The sequence below is a fragment of the Geotrypetes seraphini genome, chromosome 18 (genome assembly GCF_902459505.1).
Source record: "Geotrypetes seraphini chromosome 18, aGeoSer1.1, whole genome shotgun sequence".
In the NCBI taxonomy this organism is placed as follows: domain Eukaryota; kingdom Metazoa; phylum Chordata; class Amphibia; order Gymnophiona; family Dermophiidae; genus Geotrypetes; species Geotrypetes seraphini.
Window position 1 is genome coordinate 14,135,445 of NC_047101.1, and position 21,994 is coordinate 14,157,438.

The 21,994-nt window shown below is 46.9% G+C and overlaps 1 protein-coding gene across 3 annotated transcripts in view; it reads right to left on the minus strand.

The window, feature by feature from the left end:
* Positions 1 to 1,089: 1,089 nt before the first annotated feature.
* The window catches only part of CLK4 (CDC like kinase 4), a 42,802-nt gene continuing 21,897 nt past the window's right edge, over positions 1,090 to 21,994 (minus strand). For 2 of the 3 annotated variants that reach the window (XM_033927590.1, XM_033927591.1), the window contains 8 exons: positions 19,490 to 19,606; positions 19,201 to 19,367; positions 19,017 to 19,111; positions 16,955 to 17,084; positions 16,182 to 16,264; positions 15,931 to 16,010; positions 3,843 to 3,933; positions 1,090 to 1,435 (listed from right to left, as the gene is read on the minus strand). In XM_033927590.1, the coding sequence (XP_033783481.1) occupies positions 1,295 to 1,435; positions 3,843 to 3,933; positions 15,931 to 16,010; positions 16,182 to 16,264; positions 16,955 to 17,084; positions 19,017 to 19,111; positions 19,201 to 19,367; positions 19,490 to 19,606 (904 nt within the window). In that variant the 3' untranslated portion in view covers positions 1,090 to 1,294. Of the gene's footprint in view, positions 1,436 to 3,842; positions 3,934 to 8,859; positions 10,017 to 15,848; positions 16,011 to 16,181; positions 16,265 to 16,954; positions 17,085 to 19,016; positions 19,112 to 19,200; positions 19,368 to 19,489; positions 19,607 to 21,994 lie in introns of those variants that run through there. The other variant, XR_004537511.1, reaches the window with a different exon arrangement.

Genomic DNA, 21,994 nt, shown 5'->3' on the forward strand with positions numbered 1-21,994 from the left:
TTATATGCTAGCACTGGAAATGTAGACTGGTGGAGTCCCTTGCTCTCCTGTTTGGGTCTTCTGGGAGGACATGGCCTCTCTCTCTATAAAGGAATCTTTGCAAGCCTTTAAAACTGTGACAGTAGGGAAGAGAGTTATCATGCTCATCTACTGATGCACCTCAGTGGAGTGTATGGAGAACCCACATGATAACACTGCTGACACTGGACAATTCTAGGACATTTCAACAGACTTAGGAACCTTTCTGGACTCTATGCTACATATTGCAGAGTTTTGATCTTTCTTTAAGTTTGATCTGTGGTCATTCTTTTGTACCTACTGGAGTGTGCAGGGGGGTGGGGGTTTGACAGAAATTCAAAATAATGGAAACGTTGGTCTGGAATTTGGGGCTGTACTTAACTGCTGTCTTGTTCTGTTACTGGATGCTGTAGTCAGCCCTCGTCTGTTATTGCTGCTATTGGGATTTCTATTTTCCAACAAACATGATTTTTAAACATAATTTTAAGTTCTGGGTGTGTTAGCTGACCGATTGCTTCCGCTACCCCACCCCCAACCAAACGTATCTTGTTCTCTGCATATGATCCATTTTGGACCTGATCTACAGAAGGTAAAATAGAAGTGAACAAGAAAAGATGGCAAAAGGAAGAGTCCAACACCACTGGGTATAAAAAGAACTTAGGGTTGTGTGGTGCAGCCTAGCTGATCCATGGATTTTTTAAATAACTTTTTTTTGTAAAATTGTCTAAGGAGAGAAACCAATTTAGCAATAACCTACATTAACTCCCCAAGACCCAGCCTACATTGGACACATAGTATGGTCATTCGTTCAGTGGTTTTTAAGTGTATCTGCAGGCAGAAGACATACCCAAGCATCTGGATGGCCTGTTGGAATAAGTATGAACCTGCTTCTGTGTTTTGATTTGGTTTCATTAAAGATTTTTAGGATCCAAACAGGAGTGCAAGTGTAACACATCCAAAAAGTGTGCATATACTGTATATGCACACTTCTACTCATGCCATCTTCCAGAGACCCTCTTGTTAATTTCAGCTCATGCTGGTTAATATATGCAAGAACAAATACACAGGTAAAACAGTTTATTAAACTTATTTTAATATTTCAATCACCAGATTTACACAAAATTTTATATACAAGTGAAATAAGGCAGTGATACAAAACTTAAGATATTTACAAACTTAGCTATACAAAATAACTTAAAATGTGTTTTATGGACTGACACAGTCTATATAATATCTTCCCTGAAGAATTACTCAAATATACATAAGGCATCTAGGCTTATTTCTTCTTTAATTTGTCAAAGAAAGGATGCTGTAAAGCTTCTGCAAGAGTTATTCTTTTCTCTGGGTCATACTCCAACATTCTTCGAATAAGGTCAAACAATTGCTCATGTTCTTGATCATTACACCACATGAAATCCTATAGGGAAAAACATTTTAGAAGGTAGGTTAGTCACTATTCCAGTGCGCAACAAGCACAGTTACTTACCGTAACAGGTGTTATCCAGAGAAAGCAGGCAGATATTGTCACATGTGAGTGACATGATCAACGGAGCCCCGGCAGACAGTGAAAAAGAATTTAAAGCTTTTTTTTTTTTTTTTTTAAAGATTCTTTATTCATTTTAAAACTTTCATCAAGTGTACAAAAATTATAACAAATAAAATAAATTTAAGCACTTGTACATCTTATCATTATATCTTATAGTTATAAATATAACCCTCCCCCTCCCACCCTGAGATCCCTCTAGTTATTTTTAAAGCTTTAATACTGCCCGCACCGCACATGCACAAGTGCCTTCCCGCTCGATGCCAACTCATGACAACCTTGTGAGCTGGCATCAGGCGGGAAGGCACTCACGCATGTGCAGGCAGTATTAAAGCTTTGAATTCTCAAAGTGCCAGTGCACTTTTTCACTATTCATGCAGAAACTCCGTGGATCTGACCTACATGTGAGAATATGCTGCCTGCTTGTCCTAGGATAACAAAGGTTCAACATATCTGAGTGTCAGATACCTTCTATGAAACAGAAAAGATACTTGCCTGTAACAGGTGTTTTCCAAGGACAGTAGGCATATATGTGGGCAGCAACCATTGAACCCAGTATGGACACTGTCAAGTACACAGTCACTAATTCTATAGGCACTGCCCATCCTGGTGCCTTCCCACCCAATGTCAGTGCATGGGACTACCAGTTCTTAATTTTCCAGACTGAGAAGCTATGTTTTCTGTTTTTCCTCAGCACATCAAAACTCATGATATATTTTTGTTCCTGGGTTAATTTTATTGTACTTCTCTTCATAATTCCTTGTTTGTTTTTTTTTATCAACCCTCAATTTGCTTAAGTTTTGATATTTTGGCCTTCAGATCACTTTGAGACTTTTTTTTTGCCCCAGGGAGTGTTAACGGTTTTTGGTATACTTTTCATATGAGCTCTCTGGGCCATCAAGCCTTTTGAGTCTGTGTCTGCTGTTTTCTCCCCTCCATGTCAAAAAAAGGTACCGAGTGGCTTCAAGATATATACTCAATATAATCAGACCATTTAAGGCTGACCCCATAATTGGTGTGTTCAGTGTCTTAATGTCCTGACTATAGGAACATTCGCTAACAAGGACATTTAACCATGACATCGGTGTGAATGACATTGGGTTTGCCATCAGCATCAATCATGGAGTGAGATTCAGGACCTGACAGTCTGCATAGACACCAACATCTGTATTGACACTGCATGCATCGACGCTGCAGAGTATTGAACATCAGGGTTTTCTTCAAAAGCAAAGATTCCATGACTCACCAATCCAGGCAGGTAGCATGGAAGAAAGCTAACAAGCCTAAACATTCTTCCCTTTCTAGGCATGGCGTTGTCCCAAACATCCACCTCAATGCAAAAGCATCGGTGCACCTTACATCATTACTTATCATGTATTCTCCCAGGCATGCCTCGACACTTAGGTTTCCCACAGCCAGACAACATGCACTGCAGACTGCTTCCTCACTGATGTCTCTTCTGGTACAGACACCGACTATCTAGTATGAGATCTAGGCCAGTGGTTCCCAACCCTGTCCTGGAGGACCTCCAAGCCAATCGGGTTTTCAGGCTAGCCCTAATCAATATGCATGAGAGAGATTTGCATATAATGGAGGTGACAGGCATGCAAATCTGCTCCATGTATATTCATTAGGGCTAGCCTGAAAACCCGATTGGCCTGGTGGTCCTCCAGGACAGGGTTGGGAACCACTGATCTAGGCTATGCTCAAAAACTTTCAGGACTACTGCAGATGCAGTCTACACAGGCTTTAAAGGCATCCATGCCTGCCTTAGCCCAGCCTGAGGATTCACCGAGGCGTTAATTGAGGACAAAGTCACATACCCCTTCTCGACGTCAAACATTCAGATTGGCACAGACCCATTCTACGCATGCATCATCTCCTGGGCAGAGCATTGAACCATTTCATTGCCTGTATGCAAGAATATTATGCCTGCTTGTCCTCAGAGAATACCTGTTTATAAGCATGCTAAATATCAGTCTGATGCAAAAGGCTGTTCAAGGCTAAACTTTGATTAGGGCACCTCTCTCCCCCTTTCTTCCTTATTTTTCAGGCCCTAACTCCCTTAAAATTAGGCTCAAATTCATAGTCATGCCAAAACCACCCCTCAAAACAATTTTGTAAATACAGACATCAAAAGGCCAATATCCAGCAATACAGTGTAAAGCTATCCAGATAACATTTTGGCTGAATATATGCAAAAATACACAAATAAATCAGAATATGCAAAAGCATCTTTGTTTTAAGAAGCTCCATTATAAGATGAAATGATTCCTCTTACTTTCAATGGCTTACAGCGTTTTTTGACATAACGACCTGCAGTAGTATGCTCATCCCAATCTAACTGATCATGGTGAAAATATTTTTGTTTCCTGAAATGTAAAAGCAATAGTTCAGAAGACAGTTCAAGGAAAACTGCTAATTTTCTTTCCTTTAGATTCTCCAGACCGGTACAGTTCACTGACCATGACCAGCAGGTGGAGACTGAGACAAAATCTTTTGGCTGTAATACAAGTTTCCAAGTTTATTATATAGTTTGATTAATCGCCTATTCAACATTCTAGGCGATGTACAAATTGTTAAAAATATAAAAAAATGGGTAACAGGCTGTGCTTCCCGTTAACATAAGTAGTCTGCCGAATAGCCAACCAACATAGAACAAGACTGTTGGAAAATTGAATAGAAAAAAGTCCCTTCAGCAAACATCCCCACAGCTTGTTGCTGAACCAAACCTGTTCTTCTTAATCTCCCCGACCCTAAAAAAAAAACTAGAACCCGCAGGAAAAAAGTCTCACTTCATGCAAATCCCGCAAGAACAGACAGACAGGGTGGGGACAGTACCGGTCTGGAGAGTCTAAAAGAAAGAAAATTAACAGGTAAGAACCTAATTTCTCCTTCTTTAGCACCTCTTAGACTGGTACAGTTCACTGATGGAATGCAGTACCTATAGGTGGGACCCTCGGAGGGCTGCCAACAGAACACGCTCACCGAACACCATGTCCCGAAGTGTCTGAACGTCCACACAATAGTGTTTCACAAAGGAATGCTGAGAAGACCAAACCACAGCTTTACAGATATCCACTGAAGGCACCAGAGAAGACTCAGCCCAAGAAGCTGCCAGACCCAGAGTGGAAATGAACCTTGAGAAATTATGGAACAGGCTTCTGAAGAAGGTAAGCGGAAGCGATAGGTTCCTTGATCCAGCACAGTGGAAGCACTGTCCTCCTTACGAGAACCTACTAAGAGGACATAAGATGATCAGACTTCCATAACTCCTGGGTCCGCTGAACATAAGAGCAAATAACCCGACAGACATCCAACTTGCGCAACTGCCTCTGCTTTGAAGAGCCCTCCCGACTACCCAAGACCAGGAGAAGCATGGACTAATTGACATGAAAAGGCAAAACCAACTTCAGCAGAAAGGAAGGAACAGGTTGAAACAATACACTCCCTAGAAAACTCCAGGAAGGGAGGCCTACAAGAAAAAGCCTGTAGCTCAGAAACGCATCTCGCAGAAGTAATGGCCACCAGGAAGATCACCTTAAGAGTAAGGTCCTTCAATGAGCAAGAACCTATAGGCTCAAAGGGAGGATGCACGAGCACGGACAGGACCAGATTGAGATCCCAGGCCAGAACAGAAGGCTGCATTGGAGGCCGAAGCAATTTGGCTGCCCTCAAAAAGCAAACACATCAATGCTGACAAAGCTGTAAGTTGAACCCAGAGAGACCAGGCCCTTGTCCAGGCCATCCTGCAAGAACTCCAAGATATTAGGCAAAGAGGCGCAAAAGGAAACCACTCCATGCGCAGCACACCACTCCTCAAAAATACGCCAAACACCCACATAAGCCCGAGACGGGGAAAGCCTCTGGGACACCAAGAAAGTGGAGATCACTATCTGAATAACCTTTCTTACCTAAATATTCCCTCTCAAGAGCCAAGCCATAAGACAAAAGGAACACGGATCGAAGGTCAGGCGAGAGGGGTAGCGAAAGAGAAATCTGCCATGAGATGGCAAACCAGATCCATGCACCACAGGTGCCAGGGCCAATTTGAAGCCACCATGATCACGCAGTCGGGGTGCCGAGCAATACGAAGGAGGACTCTCTGCCCATCAGCCACGGAGGAAACACATACAGGAGACCCGCCGCTGGCCAAGGCTGTACCAGAACGTCCAGCCCCTCAGGCTGAACATTCCTGCGCTGACTGAACTGGGGTGCTTTGGCAATGACACTTGTGGGCATCAGGTCCATGACCGGCTGACCCCAAACCTGCACAATCAACTCAAAGGCAGCGGGACTGTCATCAACATCTGGAACATCTCCAGAACATTGATCAACCAAGATGCCTCCTTCGGAGACCAGCTGCCCTGAGCCGAGCAACCAAGACACTAAGTTCTCCAGCTGAGGAGTCTGGTGTCCATGAGTACTGTCCACTGGGGCTGATCCAGATTTACTCCCTGCACCAGATTGGAAGAATAGAGCCACTAATGGAGAGTGCAACGAACCAACCGTGCAACTGGAGTGACAACCGCTGCAGCAGAGCATACTGAAGCAGGCGCACGTGAGCCCGAGCCCACCAAACAACGTCCAGGAAAGCCGTTATAGACCCCCAACATCTGGAAAAAATCATGTGCCCGAGGACACCGGGAAGCTATTAGAAGACGAATCTGCAACTGCAACTTGGCCACTCAGGCCTCCAGCAGGAAGACATTCCCCAAGCTGGTGTCCAAGAGAACCCCGAGGTATTCCAACCAGAATGCCTTCTTTGTGCAAATCTAGCGCCACGACCATCATAAACTTGGTGAACATTCACGGAGCTGTAGCCAGACCAAAAAGAAGGGCACAAAACTGATAATGTCGACCCAAGATTGCATAGCGAAGGAACCGCTGATGAGAGGTGTGAATCAGAATATACAAGTAAGCCTGCCAGATTGAGAGAGGTCAGGAATTCCCCTGGCTGAACTGCCAGAATGACAGATTTCAAATCTAAGATGGGCCGAAAAGTCTTGGGCAGCACAAAGTACATAGAATACCAGCCAGTACAACACTCCTGAGGAGGCACTGGAACTACAGCTTTGAGCTCAAGCAGCCGTTGAAGCATCTGGCAAAAGGCCTGCTTCTTTCATTTTGCCAAGCAAGAAGAGAGAAAAGTGATCCGTCAAAGCATGGGAAAAGCTCCAGAGTACAACCATCCAGAATCACCTCCAGGACCCACTGACCCGGCGTGATCTCAGCCCACCCCTGATAAAAATCCCCTAACCGGGTGCCCACCGGCAACAGGGGAGACACCGGCAAGGCGGGGAGGGTGAACCAGCGGAGGGATCATGTCCCCTCCAAAAGGACTGCATGTGCTGAAAGAAATAGCTTCGGGGAGACCCAGCACCAGGAAAGGAAGCTGCCCCTCATCAAGGGCGGCATCTGTGGAAATCACGCAAACTACCCCGAGCAACGCCACCCCGCGCAGGCAGCACAGTCTTTAGGAAGACGGGGCACCTTAGAGTCCGTTAAGGTCAGAACCAACCTGTCCAAATCCTCACCAAACAAAAAAGACCCTCAAAAGGAGGCATCTGCCGACCAAGCGTGGAGCTACAGGGTACGACAAGTGGCCACCCCGAGAGCCATGGAATTGGCCGATGCCTGCAACAGATCATACATAGCATGAGAGATAAGTAGCACCCATCTCAATTTAGGCCACTTCCTGTTCCACCAAGGACCAATCATCAGACTCATGCTCAAGGACAAGTTCGGCCCACCAAAAACAAGCCTGAGCCACCAGACCGCCACACATCACTGGACCACTAGGGCAGTAACATCAAAATTCTGCTTAAGAAACTCCAATCTACACTCCTCTGAGTTCCTCAAAGCTAAGCCACCCTCAACTGGCACTGTATGGTGTTTCGTGATGGTGAAACCACCATGTCCACCACCGGCGACTTCAAGGTATCCCTATTCCCCTATGGGATGGGATACAGGCAAGCCATAGATCACACAAACTGAAAGGGCGACTCCAGCGCCTTCTACCGCGCCAGCACAATATCCCGATGCATAGGAAAGAAGCTGGAGGCTGAGCAGATCTCCCAGAAGGGGTCCATGACACGCAGGGGCTCTTTCATGTCTTCCTTGAAGCACAACACTGAGGAAACCTGAAGAATAACCTCCTGGAGCTCTTCCTGCTGAAAGATGCGCACCACCAACACATCTTCGCCCGCTGGTGGAACCGAAAAACGGCATCCGTCTCACCAAGAGAATCCTGGAGGTCCACCAAAGGATCCAAGTCCTCATCAAGCGAAAAATGCTCCCCATACAAAAAATCATTGTCCCAAGAGACCCTCAGTCGCTTGGATGAAAGGAGGAGGAGACAGAGACGAAACCGGCGCTGATGGGACCGAACTGGAATGGATAAAGAAGGGAACCCCCCCCTCAAGGCAGAAGCAGAAACCTGCCTCTGTCTCTCCAATCCAGGAGGAAGGTCACCCGAGGCTGCAGACAAAATGGAGGCACTTTCCGCCAAAAACACAGCAAAGTCCACTGAGAAAAATCCCCCCCCCCCCCCCCCCCCGAGAAGCCTGAACCATCCCCAGCTGCTAAAACAGGCAAGCTGGCAGCAGCAGTAAGAGAGTCCCCAGCAGCATCGGCAGTTGGGGGAATCAGTGTGTGGGCTTCCCCGCTGTCAGCTGCCGGTGTGTGAGGCACTCTCGAAGGGGATCCCTGGACGCCAGCAACTGAAGCCAACAAGGATTCCCCTTCACAGTGGCCAGCATACCGCAAGCACAGGCTAGAGAATGACACGGGGAAAAAAATTTGTCCCCATCACCGCCCCGTCCCTGCGACCACCATCCCTGTCACTGCCCTGTCCCTGCGACCACTGTCCCCGCCCCGTCACCGCGATCACTGTGCCTGCCCCGTCCCCACGACTACTGTTCACTCCCTCCTTCCTAATGTGAGGAAACATGCACGATCACGGACCGCGTGGTCCAGAAGCACCCTCCCGCCCAATCGCCGTGTCCTGCCATCTCCCTTCCTCCACCTCACTTTAGGTGCCTGCCGAGTCTGACTAATTCTTCTCCCAGCCACATGCTTTCGATAAGCCACACGCACGGCTGCTTGAGCTGTTGAATCTTCTCCTCTGACCCAACTTCCTGTTTCCGGTTGCGTCAGAGGAGATTCAACAATTCAAGCAGCTGCGCGCGCACGCGCGATTTATTGAAACCGTGCTGGCTGGGAGAAGAATTAAACTCGGATTTGGAAAGCACCTAAGGTGAGGTGGAGGGAGGGAGATGGCAGGACGTGGAATGCGGCGATCGGGTGGGGATGCTGGACTGCGCGATCCGTGCTGGCTTCACTGCGGAGACGAGACCATTCACCGCTCCATGGAGCGGTGAATGGCCTTGTCCCCGTCCCCGCAGCAACCACTAATTTTCTCTTCCCGTTTCGGCGTGTTACCCGCGGCTAGCCACCACCGTGTCATTCTCTAGCACAGGCCAGCCGCATCGACCTCGCATCTGGAGGGCTCTTTCACTGTCAAACTGCTCACTGTGTAATCTGCAACCTAGCTAAAAGAAAAGTGCAAATTAACAATAAAAAACAACAGACAATTGAAGGCTTCCTTCAGACCAGCACTGCTTCAGGATTTTTTTCTGTCAGAACAGACTCCACTGACTCTCTAAGCCATATGCTTTGCCTGTATTGGTGGCAAGGCTTACAGCTGAGGCACCTCTAGAAAAATTTTGGGAAGGTGGAGGAAATGGGGGGGAGGGACTCAACTAGTGACCTGTCGAGTGTGACACCTTTGAGGTCAGACAGACCCCGTAAGGGTCTCCCCAAACTCAGTCTGGCTCCAGAAAGGGACAAGGCGGCCACTAAACAAGTTTCAACAGGCCTACACTAACCAAGGGAAGTCTGTCAACAGTTTACCACACCTGCTGAGTCTGAGAACAGACTGCTTATGTTAAGGGGAAGCACAGCTACTTATATTACAGCCAAAAGGTTTTGTCTCAGTCTCCACCTGCTGGTCATGGTGAGCTATTACCCATCAGTGAACTGTACCAGTCTGAGAGGTGCTAAAGAATATATCTGTGCCCTAGTCTAATTGTATTAGCAAAAGAAAAATCAAAAACAGCACAAGAAAAGCCATACAGTGATATGGAAAGGTTTTTGCGCCCCCCCCCCCCCATTGCATATATGTCACACAGTGGTTTCTGATCTTTTAACACAATGTAGTATTAAACGAAGTGTAAAACGTTTTCAAATTACTACTTCATTTACTTAAGGAATAAAGTTATCCAACACCCAAAATCACTTTTGTGAAAAAGTAACTGCCCCAATTGCCCAAATTTAACTGATAAGCTGTTTTTCATCTTCTTAGGAAGCATGGGGCATAGGGAGCAGGGTTAGTGTTTTTGGTTCTTCTAAGCAGTGACTGCAAACCTTCACATTAACTTTGAACATTCACAATGGAGAAATTAGGTTCTTACCTGCTAATTTACTTTCTTTTAGCTTCTCCAGACCAGTAGAGGTTAACTTTACGAATGGGTATATATCTAATCATGACCAGCAGGTGGAGACTGAAAACAAAACTTTGGGACAGTATATCCTAGCCCCTCCTCTCTATTTCCCTCAGTCTGCCGAATAGCCAAGCAGAACCAAGAACTGGAAAACAACAGAGAGAAAAAACAATACTCCGAAAGGAGTAACAAATAACATACCCAAAATGCTGTTGGAAAATGCAGAGGAGAAATTCCCGAAGGAAGAATGTCCCCACAGCTCGCCAGCTAAGCCAGCCGAGCCACAGCCGCTGTTCTTCAATTCTCCCCGGCCCTAGAAAAATACTAGAACCCGCAGCAAAAACCAAAAACTGCCCGCGCAACAGCCCCAACAACAACAACAACAGACAGGGTGGGGACCTCTACTGGTCTGGAGAAGCTAAAAGAAAGTAAATTAGCAGGTAAGAACCTAATTTCTCCTTCTTTAGCACTCTCCAGACCAGTAGAGGTTAACTTTACGAATGGGACGTACCAAAGCAGTCCCTCTCACGGGCGGGACCCCCGAAGGGCCGATACCAATACACGCTCACCGAACACCGCGTCCCGACGCGCCTGCACATCAACCCGATAATGACGAACAAAGGAATGCAAGGAAGACCAAACCGCAGCCTTACAAATATCCACTGGAGGCACGAGCGACGACTCAGCCCAAGAAGCCGCCTGACCCCGAGTGGAATGAGCCTTGAGAAACTCCGGAACAGGCTGCTGTTTCAGAAGATAAGCGGAAGCAATCGTCTCCTTGATCCAGCGCGCAATAGTAGCCTTAGAAGCGCCAGCTCCCCGACGAGGACCCGCCAGGAGGACAAAGAGATGATCGGACTTCCGGAATTCCTGGGTCCGCTGCACATAAGAGCGAAGGACCCGACCGACATCCAACTTGCGCAGCTGCCGTTGCTCAGAAGAGCCCTCCCGACCACCCAAGACCGGGAGAACCACCGATTGATTGACATGAAAAGGAGAAACAACCTTCGGCAGAAAGGAAGGAACAGGCCGCAAGACGACCCGCTCCCTAGAAAACTCCAAGAAGGGAGCCCTACAAGAGAAACCCTGCAGCTCAGAAACACGCCTAGCAGAAGTAATGGCCACCAAAAAGACCGCCTTCAAAGTAAGGTCCTTCAAAGAACAGACGTCCAAGGGCTCGAAAGGCGGACGCACCAAAACAGAGAGAACCAGATTAAGATCCCAAGAGGGAACCGAGGGCCGTAGGGGAGGCCTAAGCAACTTGGCCGCCCGCAAAAACCGAATCACATCAGGAAGAGCCGATAAACGCTGACCTGACACCAACCCTCGAAAAGCCGACAGGGCCGCAAGATGAACCCGGAGAGAAGACCAAGCCAGGCCTCTATCCAGGCCATCCTGCAAGAACTCTAGAATGTTAGGCAGAGAAGCGCGAAAAGAGGTCACTCCCCGCGCCCGACACCATTCCTCAAAGAGACGCCAAACCCGCACATAAGCCCGAGAGGTAGAAAGCCTCCGGGACCCCAACAGTGTAGAGATCACCTTGTCTGAATATCCCTTCTTGCTAAGGCGACCCCTTTCAAGAGCCACGCCGTAAGACAGAAGGGAGACGGGTCGAACATGGGAATGGGACCCTGCATCAGAAGGTCGTCCGAGAGAGGCAGAGGAAGAGGATCCGCTACCAGGTGCCTCACCAGATCCGCATACCACGGACGGCGAGGCCAATCCGGCGCCACCAGCACCACCAAACCCGGATGGTGAACAATGCGAAGAAGCACTCTGCCCACCAGCGGCCAAGGAGGGAACACATACAACAGCCCCTCCGTTGGCCACTGCTGGACCAGAGCATCCAGACCCTCGGCCAGACCGTCCCTGCGACGACTGAAGAAGCGGGGCACTTTGGCGTTGCCACCCGTGGCCATCAGGTCCATCAGGGGCTGCCCCCAAGCCTGCACTATCAACTGAAACGCCTCGGCGCCGAGACACCACTCTCCTGGATCTAGGAAGTGACGACTGAGGAAGTCTGCCTGAACATTTTCTACTCCGGCTATATGAGAGGCCGAGAGGTCCAGCAGATGGGATTCCGCCCAAACCATGAGCAGAGCCGCCTCCTGCGCCACCTGAGTGCTCTTGGTGCCCCCCTGACGATTGACATAAGCCACCGCCGTGGCATTGTCCGACAGCACTCTGACCGACTTGCCCATCAACAGGGAGTGGAAAGCCAACAGCGCCAGACGGACCACTCTGGTCTCCAACACGTTGATCGACCAGGCGGCCTCCTCCGCGGACCAGGTGCCCTGAGCCGAGTGACCCAAACACTGAGCCCCCCAACCCAAGAGACTCGCATCCGTCAGGAGCACCGTCCACTGCGGGAGATCCAGACCCACCCCCTGAACAAGGTGAGGGGTCTGGAGCCACCAACGCAGACTGCAGCGCGCCAAGCCTCGCAGGGGAACCGGAACATCCATCCCGTGCCTCTGGGGAGACCACCTCCGGAGCAGAGCATACTGGAGAGGACGCATGTGGGCCCGCGCCCACCTCACCACGTCCAGGGACGCCGCCATCGACCCCAAGACCTGGAGGAAATCTCGCGCCCGAGGACACCGGGACGCCAAAAGCAGGCGAATCTGAGATTGCAATTTGCTCACCCGGCCCTCTGGGAGGAAGACCTTCCCCAAGGAGGTGTCGAACAGCACCCCTAGGTACTCCAGACGTTGAGCCGGGACCAACCGACTCTTGGAAAGGTTGACCACCCAGCCCAGCGACCGGAGAAACTCCACCACCCGAGCAGTAACCCGGGAGCTTTCCTGCAACGACTTTGCCCGAATTAACCAGTCGTCCAGGTAGGGGTGTACCAGGATGCCCTCCGACCGCAAGGCTGCCGCGACGACCACCATCACCTTGGTGAACGTCCGAGGAGCCGTGGCCAGCCCAAAGGGAAGCGCACAGAACTGAAAGTGCCGACCCAAGATCGCAAAGCGCAGGAAACGCTGATGAGAGGCCCGAATGGGAACATGCAAGTAGGCCTCCGTCAGATCGAGAGAAGTGAGAAACTCCCCCGGCTGAACCGCCAGAATGACCGACCGCAGAGTTTCCATACGGAAAGAGGGAATCTTGAGAGCCCTGTTGACCCCTTTTAAATCGAGGATGGGCCGAAAGGTCCCCTCCTTTTTGGGCACCACAAAGTAAATGGAGTACCTGCCCGTGCCCCACTCCGGAGGGGGCACCGGAACAACTGCCCTGAGATCTAGCAAGCGCTGAAGGGTCTGGTGAAAAGCCTGCGTCTTCCCCGGAGTCTGACACGGAGAAGCGAGGAAAAAATCCGGCAGAGAGCGGGCGAACTCCAGGGCATAACCGTCCCGCACCACCTCCAGGACCCACCGATCGGACGTGATCTCGGCCCATTTGGGGAAAAATTCGCGCAGCTGAGCCCCCACCGGAACCAAAGGGGGCGCCGGCAAGGCGTCATTGTGCAGGACGGGAAGCGGGGGAACCGGCGGAGGGATTCCCTGCCCCCCGACGGGCCCCCCGAAAGGGCTGCATGCGCTGGAAGAACCGACCCCGGGAAAATCCCGGAGACTGGAAAGAAGCAGCCCCACGCCCAGGGCGATACTTGCGAAAATCCCGCAAACGCCCCCTGGCCGCACCCCCCCGAGACGCCGGGCGGGCACGGTCCTCCGGCAGACGGGGAACTTTCGAGTCCGACAGAGTCTGAATCAACTTATCCAAGTCCTCTCCAAACAAAAACGACCCCCGAAAGGGAAATTTAGTAAGCTTAGCTTTGGACGCAGCATCCGCCGCCCAAGCGCGCAGCCACAACACACGCCTTGCGGCCACGCCAAAAGCCATAGACTTAGCCGATATCCGCACCAAGTCATATAGAGCATATGAGAGGAATGAGGCCGCCATCTCAATCTTCGCAACCTCCTGATCCACCAGAGACCAGTCGTCAGACTCTCGATCCAAGACCCGCTCCGCCCACCGAAAAACGGCGCGAGCGACCAGTCCCCCACAAATAGCCGCCTGGACCCCAAAGGCAGAGACCTGAAAATTTTGCTTAAGGATGCTCTCCAATTTGCGCTCCTCAGGGTCCCGCAAGGCAGAACCGCCCTCAACAGGCACGGTATGCCGCTTGGAAATTGCCGAGACCACCGCATCCACGACTGGCGAAGCTAACGTAGCCCGATCCCCTTCAGGAATGGGATACAGGCGAGCCATGCTGCGCGCCAGCCGAAACGGCGTCTCCGGCGTTTTCCACTGCTCCAGAATAATATCCCGAATATCCTGATGCATAGGAAAAGAGCGGGAAACGGAACGGATCCCCCGTAACAGGGGGTCCCCCACACGCGGAGTCTCCGGCGGCGCGTCCTCAAAACGCAAAACCGAAGAAACCTGTTGAATAAGGTCAGGCAGCTCATCTTTCTGAAAAAAGCGCACCACGGACGCCTCGTCACTGGAGAACGGGAAATCCGACAACCCGCCGCCAGCTTCCGTCCCCTCCAGAGAGTCCTGGAACTCCTCAGAAGGGTCCAGGTCCTCCTCCAGACCGACCCGTTCCTCCGACCACAAATTCTCGTCCCACGACACCCGCGGACGCTTGGACAAGGGAGGCGGCGGAGGGGACGTCACGCCAGACGAAAGAGGCAAAGCCGCAGGGAGCGCGGAGGAAAACCCACCCCCCGAAACCCCCTGGGCGCAACCGGGACCCCCAGCCGCCTGAAAATAGGCTCTGCATAAAGAAAAGAAAAATTCAGGAGAAAAACCCCCCGAGGGTCCCAAGGGACTCCCTGCCACAGCAGGGGACCCAGCAGAACCTTGCCCCTGCATAGTCAAAACAGGGGGAAGGTCACCTGAGGTGGAAGACAAAATGGAGGGGCCAGACAGAGAAGATGGCGGTTTTCCCGCCAAAAAAGCTCCCTCCATAGCCTGAAGCGGCTGAGAAACCTGAATAGTCTCAGCCGCTAAAGCAGGCAAGCCGGCATCAGCTGTCAAAAAATCAGCTGAGAGGGAATCCTTCGGGGAATCCCTCCGTGGGCGGTTGTGGAAGACCGGGCTTCCCCACTGCTCCAAGCCGACTCGCGAGGCACCATCGGCGGGGAGCTCTGGGCGCCTGCAGCCGCTGCCGACGGAGCTCCACCACCTCACCGACCCAAACTGCCGAGTTCAGGCCGGCCGCGAGTGCCTCGCGGCTGGACTAAAATTGTGTCCTACTCCCCCGGAGAAGGGCACAATTGCTCCATACGCGATCTAGCTATAAAAAAGTGCTGGTTACATGAAAAAATACAGTAAAATACAGTTTTCTTAAAGGGAAACAACCCTTCAGACCAGCACTACCTCAGGATTTTTTTTTTTTTTTTTACAGAACAGACTCCACAGGCTCTCGAAGCAATATGCCTTGCTTGACTTAGGGGGCAAGGCTTACTGCTGAGGCTCCTCTAAAAAAATGTGGGGAGGTGGAGGAAGTGGGGGGAGGGACCCCGCTCGTGACCCGCCGGGTTTGACACCCCCGAGGTCGGACGAACCCCCAAACAGAGTCCGTCCAAGCTCCGTCCGGCTAAAAACAGGGACAATAAACCCCCTAAACAAATTCCAACAGCCCTACCAAGGGAGATGGGTACAGATCACTCAACACCTGCTGGAGACTGAAAGAAGACTGAGGGAAATAGAGAGGAGGGGCTAGGATATACTGTCCCAAAGTTTTGTTTTCAGTCTCCACCTGCTGGTCATGATTAGATATATACCCATTCGTAAAGTTAACCTCTACTGGTCTGGAGAGTGCTAAAGAAATTAAGATTTAAAAATCCCACATTTCCGCTAGTAAGCAAAACAAAGATATGGATTTGAAGTCACATACTAGATTATTCTTACCGGGTTTTGTGGACCATATGAACTGGAATAGGCCCCAGTATTCTCTCCATCATTGCCAGGTGTTCTTTACTATCATGTGTCTAGCAAAATTAGACAAACAATTATTCTTAATGCTTTGGCAAAGAAGAATCTGTTAACATTCCTTGGGTTACCCTTAAAAAAGTTGCAACCATATGCAAATCATGCAAGTTAAACCTAACATTTCACTTACTACACTTTTAATAATGGTAATATACAAATAGGCTACCAACCTGGAATATAGTCAACCCATGGTAGTACTCAATAATGATGCAGCCTATACTCCAAACATCACAGGGCTGTGCCCAACCCAGCTCTGGAGGGAAGGGAAAAAAAAGTTTTATTTCCAGTTTCCATAGCAATCAATATCTGTATTTAAATGTTAACCTCATAGAAAAATAGTACCCCATTACTGGACAAAATGTAATCCACATTGAGGACTCAAGATACATGTGTCTTGAGTTATAAGCAGGCAATCAGACACCAGCGGACTAGAGGAAGATGGAGCCACAAGGTACAGAGGGAAAGAAATAAGCATGAAGGGGGGGGGGGGGGGGAAGGGAAGCTGCTAAGTCAGGTGGGAAAAGATGAACTAGAGCTGTTGGGACCAAACTGGTATAGAGGAAACAAAACAGTTGATACTGCTGGAATTATCTGGATGCACATCACAGTATGTATTTGCTCAACAAGCTGATTAGCATCATGTGCATATCAAAGCAATCTGCACTGAATAGAATACCAAAAATGAGTACAATACACTAAGCAGCTCCATTCTGCACCTGATAATGCACCAGCACACCTTATGGGTGACCTGCATTGATCCAACAGCATTTGATCTTTGTTTTATGAGGAACTAGAAAAAATCCCACACTTTGTTTTCAATCTTGGCTAGACTACATCTTGTCAGAATTAAGTAAAATTCTCCAACTAAGAACAATGACTAAAACCAAACATTAATGTAGTTTCTGATGTTAACAGTCTAGTGTTCAAAGTTCAATATACTGACCTAAAATAACTTCAGGCGCTCTGTAATGCCTTGTAGACACTAATGCACTATGATGCTCATCATCATATGTAGCACTTCCAAAGTCCACAATTTTGATGTCACTGTATGTAAGTGTTCGCTCATCACGCTTCTGAAAAAGTGAACAAAATTTCTCATATAGGTGATCTGCAATTACATTAGAAAATTTCAGGTTGTATTGCAGATGGACAGTGTTTCCCTCTTGCTAGGCTTAAGCCACTATCCTGGGAGAAGGCCCAGGGATCACACCTGCAGTCCTAGAAAAGGCCCAGGAGACCAATTTGAGACAGAATACTAAAGTCCTGTAGTGACATGGCCTTTTAATGACAGTGATGTCAAAACAAAGCTATGTTGTGTTCCAATCTGCTGGCAGGGAGGCATAAACCCATTCATATGGCCTGGTCTAGCAGGACAAGATTACAATTTACAAGATTCAATGCAATTTTTGACAACCCCCCATTATTGGGTTACCTCTGTGGTCACTCTTGCTGTATATCAGACCAACTCTGAACAGGATTTGTAGGTTTTTTAGCTTTCCTACCAAATCTAATTAAATGTTCACAGAATGAAACATGATGGCAGATAAAGGCCAAATGGCCCATCTAGTCTGCCCATTCGAAGTAACCATGATCTCTTTCTCTCTCAGAGATCCCACATGCCTATCCCAAGCCCTCTTGAATTCAAAATCTGTCTCCACCACTTCTTCCAGGAGACTGTTCCACCCATCTACTACCCTTTCTGTAAAAATGTATTTCCTTAGATTACTCCAGAGCCTATCACCTCTTAACTTCATCCTATACCCTCTCTTTTTTTTAATCTTTATTCATTTTTAATTCTTACATCAAGTGAATTATAAATAATAAAACAATTTTCACAAATCACTTGTAATTACAATCATATATTCTTATAAAATAAAAATAAATACCCCCCTCTTTATCAATATTCCCATAACCATATGATACATATTCCCCATCCCAACCCAAATATAAACTAACCATGTGCTTAAGATATCTGATCATTAGAGTAAATAGTCAATGGTCCCCATATTTTTTTTAAATTATGAAAACTTCCTTGTTGTAACGCTATCATCTTTTCCATCTTATATATGTGGCAAACTGAATTCCACCAAAATGTATAATTTAACTTAGTATAATCTTTCCAATTTTGAGTAATTTGTTGCATGGCGACCCCTCCCTGTCAATATTAATAATAACTCTCATTGCAGAGTTTCCTTTCAAATGAAAAGAGACTCAACTCATGCGCATTTACATTACGTAGGTATTTATAAACGTCTTATATCTATCTCCCCTCTCCTGCCTTTCCTCCAAAGTATACAGATTGAGATCTTTAAGTCTGTCCCCGTGCCCCTTATGATGAAGACCACACACCATTTTAGTAGCCTTCCTCTGGACCCACTAGGAAAGTGGGATCATGCTGGAATTACAGGAGCAGGAGTGTGACTGTCCCACCAAGCATGCAAAGCCAGCTGTGTTTATTATTTTTTTAAAGGTGCCATGTAATACCTTCTGGTGGAATTTGTTGTGCCACATTTACAAAATGGAAAGAACAATTGCCATGCAAAGAGGGAATTATAACAATTTTAAAAAGATTTGGGGGCCATTGACAAATTATTGCAATGATTAGACACCATTATCCACTGAAAGTACTCTTATACAAAGAGGGGAGGGTATAAAATTATATTAAAAGTTTGATCAATAGTTAAGAATATAATATTTATATGATATTTTTGAATAAAATATTTGTGGGGAGGGTATAAATTTATGTTTTTAAGATGATGTTAGAAGAAATACATGTGATGTTTATAAGGTTTAAATGATGTAATATTGTGTTCTTGATGTAAGATGGAAAAATGAATAAAGAATTTAAAAAAAAAGGTGCCATGTAACCATCATGGGAAATTTCTAGAATAAGCTATACAAAAATATATCACTGCAACTGCAAGATTTCACATACATTTGACAGAGAATTGACACATCAAATGGATTTAGACAAATATTAATTAAATATTTTAACATACAACTACCTTTTTGAGATTGTAGTCAACCGTGTAGTCCGAATTCACAAATAATATATTTTCAGGCTTTAGATCTGTGTGAGTCAGTTTATTTTGATGCAAAACTGCAGGAAATAAAAAGAAAAAAAAAACCCTTAACACTCTTTTCACCAACCTGACTGACAGTAAAACTGGCACTAACAGATATACTTACAATTTATTGATTTACAAATCTGAAATGCTATGTGTCTAATCTGATCCATCTTGAATGGTAAAAAGCTGTTCTCTTTAATGAAGTCATATGTACTAAGCCCCAAGAGCTCAAAAACGATACACACATGACCACGATGATCAAACCATTCCAGCATCTGGACACACAAACTAAAAAAAAAAGTTAAGGGAATTAATGATAGTATTAGTTCTGTTGATGAGTTTCAATCAAAGAACAGAACATCCAAGAAAACATTAAGACAATACGAATTACGTTCTAATTTTATACTTACTGTTTACTCTTTGGATCCTTTGTATTTATGTGTTCTAATACTGCAATTTCCGATTTTGCTGCTTCACGGTACCTTTCGACATTTTTAATGATTTTTACAGCTACACGTGCATCATTCCTACAGAGAGGGGAAAATATCTTAGAGGATTTTGATTTTCTGTTTCTTCTCATAATATACTGCACAAGAACATCATGGAAGGTGTACTAAGTTGATAAAACCATGTGTAACCTTTCAGGGTAAAAATATGAATACATTTAATAGTCTTTAGTACAAACAGTACACTAGTGTAGGCAAGATTACAGAGAAATGGTCTAGGCTTTTATCCAATAACTTTAAGTTTTGATTTCATATTAAACACACTAAAAAAAGGGTCAAATGGACCCCGATAACAATTTTGAGATACCAAAAGAAAACTAAGGCTAATTTGTTTCTCCCTTTTCCTAGAAAGTCAAGTAAGTTGTGAACAGTTTTATATCATTGTTGTTAGCCTTACCAATTCACAAGTAAACATTTGGCACGTCTTAAGTTTGATTTTATCGATTCCATTTGCAAATTTGAAAAAAGGTGTCAGCAGTAAGGGCAGATTTAAGCTGTAATCTACCTTGGACAGAACCAACTATATATGAAGCAGTCACAGTTTAGCCCATGTCAAACTTGACAAGATTCACACAAACAAAGTGTAGCAGCACACTTACAGAAACTTGCATGAGTAAATTCCCCCATTTGCTATTTCTATTTAATTATATTGCCAGTTGTTTCTTATTATAATGATCAGCTTCTCATAGGAGAAATTAGATCCTTTCCTTTATGCGTTCCAGACCAGCCAAGTCATGTTCATGCACTTCTATCAGCAGCTGGGAACTACAGGACTCAAGAGTAAGTGCCTATAAAATATCCTGTACAGCCTGTACTTTTTACCAAAGCCAGATGATGGAGCAGCAACAATTACAAGCACTATCTAGAACAGTGTTGTCCAAGTTAGTTCTGGAATACCCCTTGCTAGCCTGATTTTCAGACATCCAGAATGAATATGCATGGAAGACTTGCATAGAATGGAGGCAGCGTATGCAAGTCAATATCATGCATATTCATTCTCGATATCTGAAAAACCTGACTGGTAAGGGGGTACTCCAGGATCAACTTGGGAAACACTGAATTAGAGCACAATTAGCAATAGACAAAATTAGAAAACTGAACATAGAACCCCCACTTTTGTTACAGATGAGTCCTGTCCTTGAAACTTTCCCAAACCACCTCATAATAGAAACTAATCCCGGTGTTTTCTGGACTGGTTAGGTAATATACAGGCATAGGTTCAAATCTCATGTTGCTCCTTGTGACCCTGGGCCAGTCACTCAATCCTCCATTGCCCCAGGTACATTAGATAGATTGTGAGCCCACCAGGACAGACAGGGAAAATGCTCGAGTACCAGATTGTAAACCACTTGGCTAACTTTGATAGGAGGTATATAAATACCTAAAATAAAAATCAATAAATTTTTTTTCCACCAAATGTCAGACTTGTACTTAACATGGTCACCCTCTCAGAACATGGGTCCATCATCTCTCCTTCCCTCCCGTGGCTTTCCCAAAGTGGTGCAGCTGGTCGGCAGGAGTAAACAGAAATAGACGGCAGATAAGGGCCACGGCCCATCTAGTCTGCCCACCACAATGACCCTCCCCCACCTAACTCAGTAAATAGATCCCATGGGTCTATCCCATTTGGCCTTAAAATCAGGCACGCTGCTGGCCTCAGTGACCTGAAGTGGAAGACTATTCCAGCGGTCAACCACTCTTTCACCCGAGGTCAGCCCCATTGGGACCTATCCTCTGCCATGTCTACTTCCTATGTCATCTCTTCCTTAGGCAAATGCGGCAGAGGAAAAGCCCCAGTAGGACTAACCTTGGGTGTCTTGTTTATAGCATGGGAGAATAAACTGAAGATCTGGAATCCTCACAATAACCTAAATGCACAAGATGCCTTCAAGACCCTTTTTGTTGCCAGAGTGAACTATATATCACAACAGAATCCAAGCTGTGAAAAGTGTTTGAAGTGTACAGGCCTATTAAACGGATTCATATAGTATACAACTGGCATTCAGGAAAGCCCCGTGGCTATGCTTTCACTGAATGTGAACATGAAAGACATGTACCCCACCCGCTTCCTTCAGGCCATTACATTTATCTGACTGAAATATTTTCAATATCTGACTGAAATATTTTCAAAGAAGACACAAACACAGAAACATGATGGCAAATAAAGGCCAAATGGCCCATGTAGTCTGCCCATCTACAGTAACCATCTCCTCTTCCTCTCTCTAAGATATCCCACGCTTTCTTGAATTCAGACAGTCTGTCTCCACCGGGCATGTTTCTAGCATGTCCAGTGGGATCCTGATTGCATTAATTCAGGCACAGGCCATCATGGTACAGGGTTCCAGAGAGGGAAGCAGAGTTTTTTTTTCTGTGGGAAGAAATGTGTCTTGGTTAATTACTGGGGAGCTG